Source organism: Vespula pensylvanica, chromosome 24 (genome assembly GCF_014466175.1).
Source record: "Vespula pensylvanica isolate Volc-1 chromosome 24, ASM1446617v1, whole genome shotgun sequence".
Lineage (NCBI taxonomy): Eukaryota > Metazoa > Arthropoda > Insecta > Hymenoptera > Vespidae > Vespula > Vespula pensylvanica.
In genome coordinates, this window is record NC_057708.1 from 2,694,978 (window position 1) to 2,716,091 (window position 21,114).

Consider the following 21,114-nt stretch of genomic DNA (forward strand, 5'->3'; position numbering starts at 1 on the left):
ATATATATATATATATATATATATATATGAAAGAAAAAGATGATATAAAAAGAGAACCTTAAAAAACCGGTGAATGCGTCGATCAACGTAACACTGAGTTTTCTTGAGATAGCCTTATGATCCATCACGATCTACAATCTCTTTCTCTCTTTCTCTTAAAAGAGCGACAGAAAGAGAGAGAAAGCTCCATAAGGATCCCGTAATGCGAAATAATGGGTTTCCACCCACTCGATGAAAATTACACGAGACGTGCCTTTTTCTCTCTCTCTCTCTTTCTCTCTCCCTTTTTCTCTTCTTCCTCCCAATCATCAACCACCTCAGGGTTGCCGTATAATACTTAACGAAAAAGAAGGTATCAGCATCACGATTGGATTATAATACCAAGCATCATCAACGGGATCGTGATAATTGTTCGTTATCAGCAAACGACGTATTATATAGTTAAAATTTTGGGTCAATGTGGTTTATGAAATATTTCTAAATCCTTTCTCTGAAAATATAATCAAAGGTTTTAGTTTTAGTGAACGAATATAGGTGGTCAGGTTCATTTAATATTATATTCATAATGTTATACTATAACGAGTTTCTCCCTTATACGTATAATTATTTCATTAGATTAAATTTCATTAGATTAGTGAAAGAGAACAATAGTTGTATTATTGCTGTTGCATTTGTTATTGTTGTTTATATCATTAATATTATTTTTGTAAAATAGTAATATAAATTCGTGTACTTTTTATAATGTATATTATATTAAAAAAAAAAGAAAAAAAAAACTAATTATATTGACAGTTTAATTGACACGACAACGTAACATTTTGTGTCTATCATATAATTATGTTGTTAAGTCTATACCAACATAATATGTTATCGTATGTTTTAATATTTTTACAATACATCCGTAGTATTTTTATTTATAATAAGAGATTAACATAAACTAGGAAACAAACACGTTTTCGTGAGTTCATTAATAACTGTTTGCTGAAGAGAAAAACAAATTAAAAAAGTGTAAGAGTTTAAGTAGTATACGACGAGGATGATACCATCGAAACTAACAGTTTTGCAGGGGGATCGTAAAGGAAATGAAAGTTAGGGAGGGTAAAAGAAGAGAAGAGAAGAGTGAACAACAGAGAGAAACCCTAGTTCTCTTGCCAGGTGCGCCGCCGTGTAGCACCGGTAGGTAGCTATATATGTGGTCTCCCCAAAATCCCCACCCACCCTAAATCCACCGTGGTGGTTTGTTCGGCCATTTAAATTAGCCAAGCGCAGCCTCCTTTCGAAAATTAATTGACGTATCGATCGGAAGCCACAACGTATGGATACATATGCACATACAGACACATACGCACATACACATATATACGAATATAAGTACGTGCAAATGTCTGTGTAGATATTGTATTAGAGTCGATATCGAATTTTCAATACGCCTATATCATAAACTGAAAAGCTTGGTATAATAAACATCAATGAAAAATAAAAGAAAATAATAAAAAAAAAAAAAAAAAAGAAGGAAACTGTATAAAATCTCGGCAATTGTATACAATCGTGTTATCAGTTAAGCGATTTAATCTGAAAGGATAATTTCTTTTTTATCTACGTCATTTAAGAGAATATATATATATATATATATACACATATATGTATCAGAGAATGATCTTCTTTCTATTTTTTTTTCTTTTCCTAATAAAACAAGGTAGAAAGAAAGAGACGATGACCAACGACGATCGAAAACTTAGAATTCCTTGATTCAGCTTTCGTTGGACGTGCTTTCTTTTCTTTTTTTCTTTTTCTTTTCTTTTCCTTTTTTTTTTTCTTTTTAATCGTCTCCCGTCGTGTAAAAACCACAGCGATTAGATTCGTAAAAAGATATAATATATGTACATAGAACGGCTATGTCGGAGAGCATGATTAGGGAAGGTCGCTCCTTTTCGGGATAGTCGGTTAATACGGGTAAGGAAAAAAAGATAGGTAGATAAAAGAAGAAGATGAAAGGAGAGAGAGAGAGAGAGAGAGAGAGAGAGATAAAGGGGAGGGAAAGATGGAGGAAGGGAATCGCCGAGAAGTTGACGCGCCACACGCAGAGACCACGCGAGACGTGTTTATAGTAATGAGCCTTGTCGTTATTTGTCCAGCGAAAGGGATTTATCGAGATACCTTGTGAGATCTTGTTGCTCGATCTTCTCCTTATTTTCTCTTCTTCTTCTTCTGCTTCTTCTTCTTCTTCTTCTTCTGCTTCTTCTTCTTCTTCTTCTTCTACCTCTTTCTCTTCATCTTCTTCTTTTTCCTGTTTCGTTCCATTGGCACGACTCTCTTTCGTGTTCTTCGTTCATCGTTCGGTCCATCGAAGATAAAGAGGGGAAGAATGAATACAGGACTGAACTTGGATCAGAGCTTTGATTTTGAGAATCTTGGTAGAAAGACAAAGCTTGTTAACGATAGCGTAATAATTTCGGTTCTTCATTTTATTTTATTTTTCTTTTTTTTATTCTTTTTTTTTTTCTTTTTAAAACGACACCACGAAGAAGATTAAATCATTTTACTTATACGTCTTATTTTTTTGTTTCTTCAATATTTTCCTTCATTTTAGAAAATAATTCATATCGGAGATGCATCACGACGGTTTTGAACCGTCTAAAATGAGAAAGTAGAAGATGAAGAAGAAGAAGAAGAAGAGAGAAAGAGAAAGAGAAAGAGAGAGAGAGAGAGAGAGAGAGAGAGAGAGAGAGAGAGAGAGAGAGGCACGTTCGAACGACGAAGAGGTAGGCGTCGACCCTACAAGAGAATCATCTTTGAACCGTCGATAATTTCTTCTCCCTTCTTTCTTCCTCGTTTCTCTCTTCTCTCGTGTGAAGGTAGATACACCGCGTAAGTATATCGGAACTCGTCGAGGGTCATGAGCGGCTCGTTTGCCACGTTGTGATCTTATTATACTGTAAAGCGATGATGACCGTCTTTAGGTGTTGCCTTGCCAGATTTAAGAATACACCTGGCTCCTCGAGCCCCTTCTGCATCGACGATTATGGTAACGAGGCCTCTTTAGTCACCTTGACGTACACCTTATTCGCAAGTGTTCACGCTTTTTATGTACAACCAATTCTCCCTCTCTCTCTCTCTCTCTCTTTCTCTTTATATGTATATACAGGTATATGCATCGAGTCAAAGTGTTTTTTATCGTTTACCCTTATCCTTCCTCCTTATTGAAACTTTGTGGTTGTGTCACGATAACGATTATATTTTAAGGTTTATTAGTCAATATTCTGAGAATCCACTATATAAGAAGGTATTTCGAATTAGTTCGAAATACCATCATGAAATTCTTCATTTAAGAGAGATGGTCCGGTTTGCTAAAAATGAATCGTTATAGTCGCGTTAGAGTTTCAGTTTATTAAAAAAAAAATTGTATGTATATATATATGAAGTTTGATGCGAGCGAATAACCTTCTTTACCCCACAACGAATCGAGAGAAAGATTGTGCACCGGCTTGGCTTCGGAAGAATAAAGAAGCTCTTTAAATTATTCGTGTGCAAAAAGCTTGCGGGATCATGGAATCGGCATTATCATCCGCAATGAAATTAATTAAATGAAGCCTTGGATCATAATTTTATGAACAAATATATATCTATATATTCCTCCTTCAAACATGGTATCATTTTGATGTTTAATTTTTAAGCAATTATGAAAGCGAACAGATAATAAATTATATACACACATACAATCATACTCTATATTTGTATATATAAATAAATAAATATATATATATATATATCTATAGTGACAAATTGTAAATATAATTTAAAAAAAAAGTTACTTCAAAGTAAATTATTGATAAGTTCAAACTATTGATAAGTTTATCAATTGTCTAGTCGCATTCGGAAGTAGTAATAATAAATAAAGTAAAAATAAACCAGGAAAAAAAGAGCATATATATCAAATAAAAATTGGCAATGCAATTGGCAAATGATCAAGGTGGCATTTTTTAGCGAAGTTGCAAGTATATAAAGGATTTACGTCTACGTCCGCACATGAATCGAGTTGGGACTTCGGTGTCATTTCTTCCTTGAGATACGTTGTTATCGCCGTGAGATATATCGAGCCTAATGACAGGCTACGCGGTGCCGACGAACGCAATCCCTTCTCGTTCCTAACCATTGCTCTCCAATCTTATGGTTCTCACTTTTTTTTTTACGTTGATCATATTCTAATATTCTGTTTTCGTCTAAACAAAATTTAATATCACTTTGAAGTTTTTTCTTTCTTTCTCTTTTTGCTCCACATATTCCACACTACATAAAATACACCAAACAAATTACTCAATTCTCTTAAAATTAACGTCAATGAAAATAAATAAAAAAAAAAAAAACTGATAAGTATAAGCAAAAAAAAAAAAAAAGAAGAAAGAAAGAAAGAAAAACATACCCATAAACCTAGAAAATAAATTCAGTTAAATGCTGGTAAGAGAGAAAGAACGATCCATCCGTTTGATAGATCATCGATCAATCTTTTAAACAGGACCGCTCCTTTTTGTCACTCGATAGACGAGAGAATTAAAGACGTGCCATTTGACGGTCTCGCAACGATCGTGTAAGTGGCTTAGGACACTATTTCTACCTATCATGTTGACAAACGGTGAGACACGAAAAGAGAGAGAGAGAAAGAGAGAAAGAGAGAAAGAAACAGTGAGAGACAGAGAGAGATAGAGAGATAGAGAGAGAGAGAGAGAGAGAGATGGAGAGAAAGAAAGACAGAGAGACAGAGAGAAAGAGAAATAGAGAAAGAAGATGAGGGAGAGATCGTATATCTCGTTCGAGCGATGGAGGCGACGGGTTTCCTCGGGTACGAGCGTTGGGTCTTGCCATTTTCCAAGGTGGCTGCTTTATTATCGACTCGGGCTCTTAAATCTCACAGCCCTCGTAGGCCTACGTGTGCTCGTCGAAGCCTCCCTCACCTTCTCTCTTTCTTACTCTCTCTCTCTCTCTCTCTCTCTCTCTCTCTCTCTCTCTCTCTCTCTCTATCTATCTCTTTCTTTCTCTATCCCCATCTCCTCTTCCTCCTCCTTCTCTTCTTCTTCCTTCTCCAACTCCTTAGCACTCGAGTTGTTGCCGACTGTAATACATTATGCCTACCTAAGGCTGTTAGTGGCCACCTCGTGCTAGCGCGTTAAGTTATTAGAGAATCAATTACTCCTCGCTATTGTTTATGACGGCCCAAGGGGCCTGACGTGCCCCTGCTGGCCCTTCTGCCACAATCTTCTCTCTCTCTTCTTCCATCCTACACACATACACACATACTCTCTCTCTCTCTCTCTCTCTCTCTCTCTCTCTCTCTCTCTCTCTCTCTCTCTCTCTCTCTCTCTCTCTCTATGTGTGTATCTATCTTTTTCCTTCTCGTACCACCAACGTTCATCGTCCTGTCGGCGCTCTTATAAAGAATTAAATGGCGATCGTATAAATCTGACGTCGCCGTTTGACCCCTTCGAGTTGAGAGAATCGAACGTACCACCTCTTATTTTCTTTCCTGCATAACTTCTCGACGACGAATCATCGTAAAATAGATGAACGACGTTAGCTTTTACTCAACTATCCTGTTGAAGTTAAAAGAAAATTTCATTAATTTTTGTCATTAAAAAGTATATAAATATTAATAATGAAATTACCATATATAGATGCATGTAACGTTTACTTTTTATAGAAAGATTGATAGATCATTCTTTTTTCTTTCTTTCTTCCTTTTTCTCTCAGATTCTAACTTACGAAAGGAGAATGAAACATTTTGTCGTCCCGACTGAACTTTTCCTTTGCCGTACCGGGCGTATCGAGAAAGAGCGTAGGATGTTCATGTAAAATAGAACCCTTCAAAAGAAGGAAGGAGAGAGGAATGGTAAAGGACGAGTGTGCTGCTTGCCATCGTCTCGAGTCGGTCTGGTTGCGCCTTTGCACGGACTCGCGAAAAGACGAAGGCTGCGATGGGTGGTCGATCGTGCATGAATGTTTCATGGCTCCTAACTATCCACGAAACATGATCGATAGTCGGTTAGCACTCCACTCGCCGACACACACTCTCTTTCTCTCTTTCCTTCTCTCTTTTACGCAGACGGTATATGTATGTAAGTACGTAGAAGACTCGCGTACGTCAAGCGTGTAGGTGTGTGCGAGACTGTACGAGGCGTAGTTCATAAATACGCGAGCATTTGGCAGTAAATCTTGGTAGCCACTGCGAGAGAGCCGAAGGTGGTCTCACTCGTCCTCTTCGTTTCTCTCTCCACGGTGTTCTCTCTCTCCCCGTTGTTAATTACCGTGTTTTAACACCTAGCCTCACACCACTCTTCCTCGCTCGCTCGTTTTCCTCCCCTCTCTCTTTTCGTTGCTGCAGGGGTTAAACGACGCCAGAGTCCGTTCCGCCTCTCGGCTTGAACGCGCCCTTTACGACGTTTCGACCATTATTTTATTCTAATAGTCTTCTTTTCTCTCTCTCTCTCTCTCTTTTACTCTCTATCTTTATCTGTCTCTCTATTTCTATCTCTCTTCTTCTTCTTCTTCTTCTTCTTATTTTATGATCTCTTTTTCTAACTTTTCTTCCTTCTTTTCATTCCGGTCACGCGACTCCACACACAACTGGTTCATCTCCGATAAGACGAAGACAATTTTAAAATCGACTGAATCTAAGATTTAGATGATTCTAAACTATTTCAACGTTACTTATTCTTATAGGGCTATATAATGATCGATATTTCGCAATATTATACAGAGAATTTCGATCGAAAGATTAGATGATATGTACCTGTAAAAGGTACATTGTTTATCTAGATCACTCGACGAATCTCGAGCCGGTATCGCTTCGACGATTAAAAACACCGCCGTTGATAGGAGAGATAGTGGCTGGCGTGTTGAAGAAAAAGGGCGTGACGTATGGAACCCTTCGGGTCTTACGATACGAAAGCGCCTTTTCCCAAACACCAGCCGCGCCTGTGCTTATATTATTACTGACATACATATTTATGTGTTGAACACCAGAGACGCTCGTAGAGGTGCAAGAGAGACAGAAACAGAGAGACAGAGAGAGAGAGAGAGAAATAGATAGACAGACAGAAAGACAAAGAGTGAAAGGGAACGAGAAGAGAAGGACGAAGATGAAGACGAAGATGGAGAAGGAAGAAGAAGAAGAAGAAGAAGAAGAAGAAGAGGCGGAGGAAGAAGAAGAAGAAGAAGAAGAAGAAGAAGAGAAGAACGTTGGCTCTCTCGCTTGAGTTAGTTATTATTGAATCAATTACCCGCAAGTATTTATAGGGTGTAGCATGTTTCTTTCTGCTTCTCGCAGTGGTTCGCCGCTCTCCAAGCACCATCTTCGCCTCTTTACAAGAGATTAAATCGAAACGCAACTGGAAATTCACGGCTTAAGAAGAAATATACTGTACATGAGATTTCTACGACCTTAGGACACGATCAGTCCCAGGACTGATTTGACAACAAAAGAAAAAAACGTAAAAAAACAAATCTTGCTGTTGATTTGGCACGATTAATATCACAGGACATGGATTATTACTTCTTTTCAACTTTTCGGGTTGATTACGATCGATCACTTCCTGAGAAAAAAGATAATAATAATAATAATATAATTGTTATAAAGAGTAATCATAAAAAAAAGTTTTTTTTAATTATTATAAAATAAATAGGTGAAATGATTTTTAATGGGATTAAGCGAGTCTTTATCTTTAAATATATATCACATTTTTTGAGTTAAAAAATCGTGTCATAATTTTGTTGCTATTTACAAAAAGAGAGAGAGAGAGAGAGAGAGAGAGAGAGAGAGAGAGAGAAAAGAGAAAGACATTGAAGCATGAAGAAGATACCCTGAGAAAACGCACCGTCAGTTCTACAATAGCATTTTACGTGGTCTCATTATCAGCCGTAACAGGAGGGCAAATGTTAGCCAAACAATTACCATGCCTCTTACTGGCGCCCCGGGTAAGTAGGTAGCCAGCTATTTAGGAATACTACTACTACCTCTTGCCAGGCGCGTTTCATTACCGATGCATTGCCGGATGTGCCTTGGGCACCGGTCCCCAAAGTCACGCGAATTTAATATCCCCCGAGTCGTAAATATAACGAAACGAGCTGGTACGCTATTGTAGCCTCCTTGTGTTCGTACTTTTCAACTGCTAAGAGAAAATTGGATTTTAGATTAGAAAATGATTTTTTTAACGTTCTCTCCATGCTGAACGAGCAATCTTTCGTTTTTCTTTTTTTTTCTTCTTTTTTTTTTCTTTTTTTTTTCTTCCATAGAATTGTTTCTACTTTATATTATATCTATCCCTCATCTCCTCCCTCCCTTTCGGACCCATATTTCTCTCTCTCTCTCTCTCTCTCTCTCTCTCTCTCTCTCTCTCTCTCTTTCTCTCTTCGTTTTTCGAAAAGTTGCATCTAACGATTTTGTTTACGACTCATAATTAGTTATAGATATGATCGATTAACCAGTTAAACGTAGAACATTCTTGATGATCGTCTAACATACATAACTCTTGGTAACAGGACGGACTTATATAAAATGTAGACCAGGATTACCATTTTCAATTTAAAGGCATAAATTCGTTCAAAGATTGCTTGCTGCCCTCGCGCTATCGTCGGGATGGAAATCAAGCAGGATGCCCATAATCCTTGACGTTTAAATCGTCCAAGCAAATTGCGGGTCTTACTGGGTCGTTTTGTTATACCTAGTGTTTCGTACGGACAGATAAGGCAGGAAAGAGCAATAACGCGATCAATATATAGAACCCCCTTACCGAGAGAGAGAGAGAGAGAGAGAGAGAGAGAGATAAAGAAAGAGAGATAAAGAGAGAGAGATAGAGAGAGAGAGAGAGAGAGAGAGAAAGAAAACTTACAAAAACAAAATACAAAAAATGAAAAACAAAGAAAAGTAACAATAAAAAAGAAATATATATATATTTATAATTAAAGTAAATGTTGATTCTGACGAGGAACGATACGAGATATGATATTGATAACGAATAAGTAAATTTACGTACGAACGTAACGTACAACGTTCTCTCCGTAAAAAGAAAAAAGAAGATTTCAGAGAAAAAATTTCTAACAAAAAAATAAACAATTTCGTTTATAAAAATATTAATAACGGGTAGAGAGGAAATAATGAAGAAAATAACGAGACTAATTCGACAAGACACGGTAATGAGGGAGTCGTTAAGATGAACGAACAGGCCCCGTGTCTGTAAACGGCCTTCCACGTGGCACTCCATTCTCGTTCTCAGCACCCTTTTGTCCGGTTAACGGCTCATTCTCTCTCTCTCTCTCTCTTGAATAAAATCTATCGGTAAATTCGAAAATCGACGAGGATGCACTACCGACACGTGCACCTTCTATCGGATTAACGCATTCATTTATCCGCATCAAGTATATGTTTCTCTCCCGGTTTGAATTTACCTATCCCATTAAGAGAGCACACGATGTTTCATTTCAATAGATTTAATAGTCTCGTTCTTGTCACCATGACGAAGAACAATCTCCTAATACGAATACATATGCTTATGTGTATATATATATAATGTGAAAGCCATAGATTTAATATTAAAATTGAATATTAAAATATTAAAATATGATAGTAGTTTACATGTTCGTTAGAAGCAAGTTGCTAAAAGGATTGTTTTCGAAAGTGGGTCTCAGCTCGTAAAAGTTTAGTAAAACTTGTATCAAAGAATTCAAGACATAGGTAAAACACAATGTTACATTAAGATGCAACATTAAAGTTAGAGTCAGAGAGAGAAATGTTGGTCTATTTATCTCATCTTTCTTTCATCTCTCTGTTTCTCTTTCTCTCTCTTTTTCTCTTTCTTTTTTGTTATCTCGTGGAAGAAAGATGATAAAAAGGGTTGAAATAGGTTGACCCAGATCTTTCCTCGAACCTGTCGTGTACCTGTTCGCGCCGCGACCCTCGTACGTCGGATGGCGAGGACGTATGGCGTCGTTAATGCGTGCACGGAAGTTTTCCTCGTAACCGATACTCACTTCGCGTTCTCCAGTTACCACGAAGGAATGGTACTGTGCAGAGTACCATGACCACCGTCGCACTCGTTGCGCTCGAACGTGCAATTTCGAGAGACAAACTCTCCAGTATCTTCTTCTTACCACTTTTTCTATATCGATAGTCAAAGAACTAACGACGTTTTCTCTCGATCGATGTCTAGTTGTCCTCCTTGTTCATCAGTGCGTTCTTCGTTCTTTTTTGCTTTTATTTTCATTTTTTTATTTCTTTATTCTTTTCTTTTTCCTTTTTCATTCTTCTACTCTCGGTGCGACGAGAGTACTTATTTTCTCACGGCACCAACCTGGAAAGAAGGAAATAATTCGTCTGAGACATCGACATTGACATTTTCCAAGATCATATACAATCATTTCCAAGAAAATATCTGGACAAGATTCGAACAAACGGAAGATGCTATTACATGCAATCACCGCTCTCTTAATGGCACGATCTTGTTACGGACACCCTCTTGTTATCACTTTCACCCTTGTTTTCTATCTGTCCCTACACGTTCGTCTACTTCTTTCAGATCGCATATGGAAATAACATACACCGTGAATTCTCGGCGTGCACGTGGATCAACACGTGACCTGAGGCGATGGGCTCGATAATAGGTTTCGGGAAAGCTCGTAATCGAACGCAATAGCTTTCTTGAAAGCGCGTGCCACTATGTCGGATCAAGCGAGACAGCTAATTATGTAGTCTACGTTGTTACGAGGTTCTGTTCAATGTGCTCAAAAAAAAAAAAGAATATTGTTTTTATCAGAAATATCATGTATGAAATCATTCTATTATGATAATAAAAAAAAGAAACAAATAAAAGATGATCAGTTCTCTAAGATATAATAATTCTGAAAATAATCATAATTCCTCCGGCATTAAAATATATATTACTTTTTTACGTACGTATATATAAATATTATAAAAAAATATATATATATGTGTATATATAACTGTTTCAGATATATGTGCATCGAATACTTCGTGATTGTTTATACGAAGATGCATCGTGTGTGGTATTTAAGGGATGATCCACGCGTGGTAACACAAGGGGTGGGTTTTGAGCATGGTGTTTCCCGTTACGAAGAACCCTCGATGTCGGTATCGATTATACACCCTTTGCCAGCGACGGAGAGGTACAAAATGTATCCAGGGTGTGCCGAGGGACCGCTTTAATTATCCGTCCAAGTAATTATAAACTTGCCTACGAGTAGACCATGGGTGGTCGATAAGTCAAGAGGGATCATGTAATAGTAAAATAAAATTTACGAATAGTAACGATCTCTATCGATGATCTATCAATTACCAATCTTAAATTAAACTCATTATCGATCGTCTTTATCATTACGAACCTTCAATCGTCATCGAATAAGATAGAGCGTTGTTTTTCGGGAAAAAATTAGATTCTTTGTAGCAGGTAGGGACATAATTGAGTTCTCTTCTGACTGACTCCTTTTCGATCTATCTCACTTCCTCTTACGTGGACGGATGGACGCGGAAGAAGAGGACGGAGACACGGCTGAGAAGAAGAAGAAGTAGAAGTAGAAGAAGAAGAAGAAGAAGAAGAAAAAACAAGAAGAAGAACAAGAAAAAGAAGAAGAAAAAGAAGAAGAACAAGAAAAAGATAGAGAGGGAGAAAGGGAAGATATAAGAAAGAAAGAAAGAAAGAAAGAAAGAAAGAAAGAGAAAAAAAAGAAAAAAAAGGGAAGGAAGAAGGAAGAAAGGAGGGAGCAGGGAAGAGAAAAGTTTCTGTCCCCGGTGGATTCACGGTTCGCGGATGAATCCCCGGTAGGATGGATTGTGGTGGGCAAGCGAGGAGAAGAGAGGAACGAGAGCCGACGAAGAAGAGAGTCTCGAAGAGGATGGTAGGAAGAAGAGATACGGAGGAGGGTAAAGGGGCTCTCACGTTACCTTCGATGCGGCCAGGTGTCAGATTACCTCCGACCTCATCTTCCTTCGTGCCTCCGCGAGTTTGCCACCATTGCCATTGCCCCGCCCGTCTACCATCCGTTCGGTGTCTTCGCGTTCTTCGGCTTTTCCCACTTTTGGTCGACATCGACTTAGGGATAGAATCGTATACGTTGCGTTATTATTAGTCTCTGACGATGACAGTAAACCGATCAACGATATTTCTTATCATAGGTCAGCCTTCTTTCATTCACGAGCTCCGTGATCTTATTTATCCCAAGGATTTTTGTGAAAACAAAAAATACAATACTCTTTCTACAGATCGTAATATATTAATGTAGGTAAAGAAAAAGAGCTGATTGTACATACGTTATCTTTGGTGGACTTTCGCTAAGAAGGCGGGTGCCCCGTTTGTGGCACACCCCGAGAAAGAAAAATGTGTCGATACTGTTCCCGACGGTAGGTTAAGTAAGAGAGTTGCCACATAGGGGCTAGCGGTGGTGTAATTCGATCCGCGGACGTAGATAGGTACGTACTTAGGTTTGCGAGTGTGCGTGGACCTGGAGTACGTAAGATAGGCTTCGTAGTTACTAACACATATGTGTTTGCGAAGAAGGAAGGACGGTGGACGCATATGGGAAGAGAAGGAGAGAAAACAGACGGAAAGAAGAAAAATACAGCGTGCAGAAGTAAGAAACAACCGAGAGAGAGAGAGAGAGAGAGAAGATAGAGGTCGGGGGAGTGGGAGAAAGAGAAAGAAGGGAAGACAAAGATGGACCATGTAACTGTGATAAAGAGAAACTTATGATAGGAACTCCGTGAGAAAGAGAGATACAACGTCTCTCCGTATACCCTGGTGTGTCTTCTTGTGCGTGTGTGTTCGTTGGCGAAGGCGTACGAAGGAAGCTCGCCTTGCATGGCGGCCTCGAGCACCTACCGACTCCCACCGGCTGCACCATCGCCATCGCTTCCACCTTCTTCCACCACCCCACCTCATCCCACCTTACCCCACCCTCCCCCACCTCTTACCTACCTATCCTCGCCGCGTATTCTGCACCTTCAGGGTGGCGTCATGTTCAAGACGCTTCCGGTGTTGAATTACCCTGTGGCTCTCTCTCTCTCTCTCTCTCTCTCTCTCTCTCTCTCTCTCTCTCTCGCTCTCGCTCTCGCTCTCGCTCTTCTACGCCTCCTCTTTTACTCGTTGTCCTCCTCTCCTTCGACTTTCTTTCTCTTACGTTCTTCTCTCTTCCCATCATCTTGGGATTCCTACTAATGTGAAAGTCATTAAAATATAATATTTTACTCGCGCTCAAATGGCCAATCTCCCTTAATCTTTTACAACTGAGTATAGATCATTTTGTTCTTTTCTTTCCCTTTCTTCTTTTTTTTTTTCATGACAAGAGGAAACAAGAGGAAATATTGTTGCCACATGTCGACAACGAGACGTACTTACCTTTTTGTTACCAGTGGGATTTATGGCGTTCGAAAAATCGGGATTTCGGGATCGGAGATCTTTTCTTTTTGTTGCGATGTGGGCGGCCGTGAGGGATCCTACCAGTCTCTGGTCCCTCCCGCAGCTACAACACCGCATACGGTGTCCGTTGTCTTACTTTACCCCGTTCCTACTACCACCACCATCACCATTGTCTCTTCTCTCGTCACCTAAAAGAGAATGCTGGTTCCTCTTAAATATGAGAAAAGTCGATATGTAACATGATAGAACGATTACCCTATGTAATCTGATTTCATCTGATCTTCGTTCACTGAATCGATCAATCGATTAATCAATCATTTAAATACTCAAAGTTACATCCTTTTTATCATAAGATGTTGCATAAATATATATAATACATAACCTGTTATCAAAGATCCTGATGGCGTTCTGGCTAGTCCAATGAAATTAGCGTGGCTTTGGCTAACAAATGCGTGGGTGTGGAACAGTCGGTCTCGTGCGATAACTTTTGGAGACAGAACGGGGTGGGGTGGAGTAGGGAGGAGAAGGAGGAAGGTAGGGATGGGAATGGGAATGGGGATGGCGGGGGCGGAGGGAGTGGGGTTGCGTTAAGAGAGAAAGGAGAGCCTTTTACACGCACGCACGCACGCGACGCTTCGGTATAGCAGCATCTATACCTCGTTGCATGGTGCTCGTTGCATGCGTGTTTCGTGCGTGTAAAGCGTGTGTGGGTGTCACGGGGTGGCCACCTGTCTAGCGAGGTATGCGCCGATAGCATCAACAGAGAAAAAGAGAAAGAGAGAGAGAGAGAACCAAACAGAACGAACGCCCAGTGCTAAGCAAAGACAAGGGCGGTAACTCACCCCGACAAATTATAGAGTGGCCAGACAGCGTGGCTCTTTCTCTTAAGAGGCAAGCCCCCCCCCCCTTTCTTCTTCTATCTCTTTCTTTCTTCGTGCTCGTTCATCTTTTTAATTTTCCTTTCTCTTTCTCTCTCTCTCTCTCTCTCTCTCTCTCTTTCTCTCTGTTATTTCTATTTATTTTTCTTCGGCACTTTTACCTCTTCCTCATCTTGATTTTGCTATATACTTCCAATATCCATACGTTCGATTTTATCTATATGAATTGAAAAAGAATTGCGTTGTATAAGTACAATGAATACTACAGTAACGAATAACGTATGATATAAATAGTCTTGATGAATTTATCTAATACAAAGTTTAATTCTTTCTTTACGATATAACTCGATGTTATCTCGTAGACTTCCCCAAGCACAGAAATCATTTTCCATTTCATCGTAATCATTGCTCTTCGTTATTGCTCTTGACAAAGAGCATGATCGTTCGTCGTTTCTCGAGTCGAACATTGCAGGAGGAACGTTGCACCACGTCCCGTCGTTGCTAAAAAAAAGATTTCGACGGGAGTTAGTCACGAAAGAAAAGGTGGCTCGAGTTAAAATATAGGGAGGTAAAGGGAAGGGGAGAGAAAGAGAGAGGAGTCGCGATAAGTCTCCTACGAGACGGGTCAGGGTCTAGTCTCCTTGCTTCGACTCGAATCAAGCTTGCTTGCTTGCTTGCTTGCTTGCTTGCTTGCTGGCTGGCTGGCTTGCTTGCTTGCTTCGTTCATAGCATGATAGGACGTAGTTAGTTCAGGACGGAGGCAGCACGCATCCCAAACTTTGATTAAACGGAGTCGCAAGGACCCCAGGCCCGACTCATTTGTCTACCGTCTGCCTCTTTCCTCTGCTTTCTCCACCTCTTTTTTCCCCATCCCTTTTTCGTCTCTCTCTCTCTCTCTCTCTCTCTCTCTCTCTCTCTCTCTCTCTCTTTCTCTTCATCTATTCCTTGTTCAACGCTCTGCACGTAGTACGTTTCGTATCACCTCGCCGTTACGTTTTCCACGAAGTAAAGACGAGAGTCGATGAGAATAAAATGAAATAAAATAAAAAGAAAAAATTACAAAACGAAGAAATCATTTTGATGGGATATGCGATAAAATCTTTCCTGAGTTGGGTCTACATCGATCCATTTATATTATTACAATGTCAATCTCTCTGACACTTACCGTTTTGTGTGTGGCCAGTTACTGACAACAAACATCAATTCTGGCAGTGCTTGTTGCGTTATTATCCGAGTTACGAACAAAAACATCTTATCGTAAAGATCTTGACTTTACGATAACTAGCACGTCTATTATCCGCTTAACAAAGAAAAAAAAAGAATGACAAAAATAAAAAGAAAAGAAATTTTTTTAATTATGATGATGATGATAATTATTATACAAGTTGTTACAAAGTTGAGCCCATTTAAAAATTCATTTTGTAATTGAATCGAGCTAATGCGAAATAAAATGGAAAACATCTTAAGGGATATGTTAAGAGCTTATTCGAGGCACTTCTAGTAAAGCCGATTAAATGTTGGTAATCGTTAGCGATGGAGACACAGACAACAGGTATTTGCATAGAAGAAAGAGATAGAGAGAGAGAGAGAGAGAGAGAGAGAAAGAGAAACAGAGATCTCTCTAGGTATCTAGTTTTAGCAAGTAAGAGAGACAAATAGATAAGATGATAATCGAGGTGCACAACGCGCAACGTGTACAACTATAAATGGATAATGGTACGCCACCTTCCATACGGCCCTATTCCCTTTGGAACGTCTGTATGGAAGCCGTCTATGGGTCTCGTGGATAGCGCGGATATCATGTTACTAACGTCATCGTTGTCGAAGAGAGGGTCAGAAGCGATGAAACACGAGGGTGGACAGAGACGATGTTACCGTTCTCTGGACCACACAACGAATCGTTGCACAATGTGTCCGCGAAACATCCAACGTTCACCTACAAACTAACCAATCTATCCTTTCTTCTATCATCGAAGTAGTACATACCATTTTGGTATTGTGTTTAGACTTCTTGCGTGGAATTCTGCGAGAGAAAATCTCACCACCCTTGACGAATCCACGTTTGGATTTAATAAAAAAAAAAAAAAGAACAAACAAATAAACAAATAAACAGATCGATTTTCTCTTTCGAATAGTTCCAAATTAATGCTGGAAATAATTTTTCTCTGTCTCCCTCTTTCTCTCTTCCCTTCCCTCGTACTTTATGCGTAAATTTAACGAAATCATATCGTTCTTTGATTAGAAAGATATAAAAAGAAGAAAAAGTAAAAAGGAGAATGCTATTAATACGCTTTAAACGTCCTTTAAACCATAAGAAAAAAAAAAAGGAAAAAAAACCGTAAATACAAGATATATCCGTTCGTTAGATCATAACACGTGCCTCTTCCCCCTCCTCCTCCCTTCTCCTTCCGCTTATAAATATCGGATGACATTCTTAGATAAGACAATCGTTCGAGTGTTACGCAAGGATTCATTAAGCGAACGTGTTTTCTTCTATTTTTTTTCCTTGTTTTTATATATGCATACATACATACCCATTTATATATATACACATATATATGTATATATATATATATATATATATATATATATATAAAAAGGCAACGAACGAGATAAAAATGCAGTGTTCGACGTGAAAAGGTGGAATCTCTTTCGTACGATGGAGAATTTAAAGAAGAGGAGGAGGTGAAGATGCGGTTGAAAGTGTAGTTGTAGTGGTGAGGGAAAAGAGCGCCGTGCGTCGATCCTATCAGAGCCCCGAATCTTGGAATTCGAATTTGTCCCCTTTATCTGCGGATTCCATCGTAATTGCTTATCTACGATGTGCTCTCTCTCTCTCTCTCTCTCTCTCTCTCTCTCTCTCTCTGCCTCTTGTTCTTTTTCTTTCTTTTTCACTTTCTTGCACCGGGGAGAGCCATATCCGCCTACTTTATGCGCCACGGTGGTAACCACACGAAACACGTACGTCCTCGCGTGTTTCCGTCACGCGAAACCCCCGCACAGAGCCTCCGAGACGTTTATCGTTCGTACGGGCTCGTATAAACGTCGATCTCCTTGCTTCTTCTTCCTCTTCTCTTTCCTTCTACTTATTCTTATTCTTATCCTTCTTATTCTTATTCTTATTCCACTGGTAACTAAGTACATGCCTTCGAAGAAAAAGTACTTCCCTAGAAACAAATTTGTGCGATATAAACGAAATTGCATTTTGTGCAGTCACATATATCCTACTAGATCTACGGTTTCATATTTAAATAGTAGAGAAAAGAAAAGAAGGAGTGAATACTTCGTTTTTGTAATACCCCTACGCATATAGGATCTAATTTGTTATTTATAATAATATGGATGGTAGACAAGCTTCGCCCTTATCGAAATGCACAAGGAGAAATGTATATTTGCTCGCGTTATGCACACAAATGTTAAAGTATATTTCTACAAACACGCATGTCTGCATACGAGAGAGAGAGAGAGAGAGAGAGAGAGAGAGAGAGAGAGAGAGAGAGAGAGAAAGAGACATACATAAACGCATATATATTTATGTATGTATATACATAGGAGCACAAACGTATCGCATTACCATGGAGCAACGCCCATCGGTTTCGGATAGCAGTGAACGCGCGAAGTCGCCTAGCTCACGTGCGATACGCAAAACGGTCAACGCATAAGAGAAGATTGATATCATCGTCATCGGCCAGGCCGCTGTCCTCTTGCCTTCTGTTATCGACATTTTCATGAAGATCCAAATCAATCTGGAGAACTGATCAAATCTGAGAACGTTTCAAATCGAAACAGTGTTATAAAATCATAGCAAGATTTCGATATAAAAACATAATTTAATGAGACATTAGAATGACAGTTTAGAATCATTTTGAAGGTCTAGAGAAATTTTGTTTAAATAATAGCGTAAATCTCTCTAGGAAAGTACAAAGATACTAAACAGATTTACACAATTGCAAGCTTCTATCTCCCTTGTTGCCGTTTCTTCGTTGGTACACTCACCTCGCCCACCCATAGGCAGTAGATTATGTAGTCTCGTACATCGAGAAGCATCCGTACATGTTCTCCGCTCAGCACTTGAATTTATTGCTCATAGAAACAATAAGGAAGTTCACGACGAGTCAAGAGATACTGAGCAAGGTCCAAGGCCAAGTGAAAATAGGTTCACTAAATCTAATGTTCGTCCTCTTTCCAAAAAGTATTCAAAAGATTTTCCTTCGTGAAAATTTGGGAAAAGAAAAAAAAGAAAGGAGATATGCAATTGGTAATTAAAATTTGTAGTAATCTCATCTCGATAATGATTACAAAGGAATTTCCTAAGAAAGTTTCAAAGACACTTGTCTCACTCTACGTTATGGGCTTCCACCTCGATCGATGTTTTCGAACGATCGATTTTGTTTCGAGTTTACTGGCAGATCGGTCAGGTAGTCCAACACCGTATTACGTTACCTGTGACGTGCACTCGAGTGCATTCACTCGCATTGGCGACTGCACGTCACCTGACTTTAACTTTGCTTAAAATTAATTAAGCCTGAACTATCGAGAAGTATCGCGAGCGTTGCGATCATAATTCTTGATTTTGCCGAACATTACGTACTTTATGTCACTGATTAAAACTTCCCTAATAAAATTCGATTTTGATTAACTCGTCGTAGGTACGAAGCGTATATACTAATCGTGCACGTAGATAATCAATTTATTCTATAGACTTTGTCAATATACGTATACGATTTGCAATTAGATGAAGTTATTATTATCTTCGATCAATAAGCTTCCTCTTTGCCAAACGATTTTTAATGTCAGACGTTCTCCAAGGAAAATATGAGTATACCTTTTTGAAAAAATTCTTTTCGAACTTGTCAAATTCATTAATTCATTTCTCATACATAGAAATCGCTAAAAATAGCTTTGCTAATACCTATATTACATCACATTTAAGGGTAAAGACAGTTTTTGACAGTTTCTTCGTAAATTGCAATTTGTTTAAGCTATTATTGTCGGCTTACATGGCTCCTGTCATATTTTACCGAATGATTCCTAATATTCGAAGTCTATCGTATGAAAATGGAAGTGCGCTTGTCTAAAAATGACGTACTCTCTTCTCGTATTGGTCCATGCGCGGTTTCCATGGACGCAAAACATCGATCTGTTCGCCGTTGACGTTTATTTCGGAAACTGAGCATGCTCCTTGCCAAAGCAGATATTCTACTCATTAACCGTTTATCATACACGTTGTCGAACTGGCTATGATGTATTTCACCATGAATTTCTTTTTTACGTTCATTTCCTTTATCTAAAATAAAAATTTACAACCAAATGTTATTATAACGTAATAATAAACATTTAATTATAATAGATAACATAACAGTTATTTATTGATGACGAGCAATAGCGTTGAAAAAGAAATATATATATAATAAAAAATATATATATAATATACATTATATATGTACATAAATGTGCGTGTGAGCGCGCGCGCGTATATGTATGTATGTATGCATATAATACGCCAAAATAATAAATTAATCAACGAATGATGTCAACTGCCATGAAGTGTGTTCAATTCAATATGTTTGTCTTTTATCATAACTCGCCACGTTTCATCGACAAATAACATGGACCGCCATTAGTACAACATTCTGAATCTGTAAAAAAAATTAATCGTTTGAAATACTAACGTGTATATTATTTTTTTCTTTCCCCCTTTTTTATATATATATATAACACGCTACTTATTTTCATATAGAATAAAAAATAAGACAGATAGTCGATCAAAATATTCGACAAAAAAGACATGCAATTTGCAATGAACAAGATTGGAGTATGGACAAAGAATACGTTATTTCAAATTATTAACAATTCATTAAAGGTAAGAGAGAGAGAGAGAGTTGCTATTATTTATTAACGAATTAATTGTTTAAAAAATCTAGAAACATGGAAAGTCGAAATTTTGTGAGCATTTTTTAATTTTTTTCTTTTCTATTTTCTTGTTTAATTTTAGTTGCATACCGATCAAAACATAGAAAGAATTGGAGATCCCTTCAAATCGTTTTTAAATCAATTGAAATCGAAAAGAGAAGGCTATTGGCTCGACGTACATATACCACGGAATCCAAAGAAGAATTATTCGATTCGGAGGCCGCAGAAAAATTGCAGTTTCGGAGTACTTTGCAATCGGCCAGTTCCGAAAATTACGCGAACGATGGCACCGGAAATACCGAGGAAAACATTACCGATCGAAACGAAAAGTACGAACGTACATTTGAGAGTTTCAAAAAAGAAAGGAGACGCCGAAAGAACGGCAAGACCTCAAAGAGAAAAGTGACCTTTGCTGATAGTAAAATGTGAAAAAAGACAAATACTAAAATAACATATAACGATAATTTTAACATGTATAAAGATTATGTGAAATTCAATTACAAAATTCTTGTAAGAAATTCTACTGTATCATCTTTAAAATGTAACGATTCATTCTAAATTGTTATTGTACTCGCAGTAAAAAATATTATTAACAATAATAATTATAATTTGTAATAATAATGATAATAATGATAACGATGACGATGATGATGATGATGATGATGATGACGATGATAATGATGATGATGATAACAATAACAACAACAACAACAACAACAATAATAATAATAATAATAATAATAATAATAATAACAATTATTATAATATTAATAATAACAACAACAATGGTGATAATAATAATAATAATAATAATAATATCAACATGTTTTGAGTAGACGATGTCTTATATATGTGCGTGTGGGTGTGGGTGTGTGTGCGTGCATATATAGTACATATGCGTATATAGT

The 21,114-nt window shown here is 38.2% G+C and overlaps 1 protein-coding gene and 1 long non-coding RNA gene across 2 annotated transcripts; one reads left to right on the plus strand and one right to left on the minus strand.

Moving 5' to 3' along the window:
• Nucleotides 1–9,623: 9,623 nt before the first annotated feature.
• On the minus strand, nucleotides 9,624–12,917 carry LOC122636888. Its single transcript, XR_006329091.1, has 3 exons — nucleotides 12,311–12,917; nucleotides 11,945–12,207; nucleotides 9,624–10,337 (listed from the first exon to the last, which is right to left on the minus strand). It is a non-coding gene; the product is annotated as an uncharacterized LOC122636888 (long non-coding RNA).
• A 7,173-nt stretch (nucleotides 12,918–20,090) lies between these two features.
• Nucleotides 20,091–20,765, plus strand: LOC122636923. The gene is made up of 2 exons (XM_043828617.1): nucleotides 20,091–20,156; nucleotides 20,289–20,765. The coding sequence occupies exons 1-2, from the start codon at nucleotides 20,094–20,096 to the stop codon at nucleotides 20,610–20,612; spliced, it is 387 nt and encodes a 128-aa protein (XP_043684552.1). The 5' UTR covers nucleotides 20,091–20,093; the 3' UTR covers nucleotides 20,613–20,765.
• The last annotated feature ends 349 nt before the right edge of the window (nucleotides 20,766–21,114 follow it).

Bases quoted from the DNA above. Each gene is read 5' to 3' on its own strand.
- LOC122636923 (XM_043828617.1), top strand. From the start codon at position 20,094: ATGAACAAGATTGGAGTATGGACAAAGAATACGTTATTTCAAATTATT. The intron at 20,157-20,288 runs GTAAGAGAGAGA...GTTTAATTTTAG, and splicing joins TTATTAACAATTCATTAAAG to TTGCATACCGATCAAAACAT.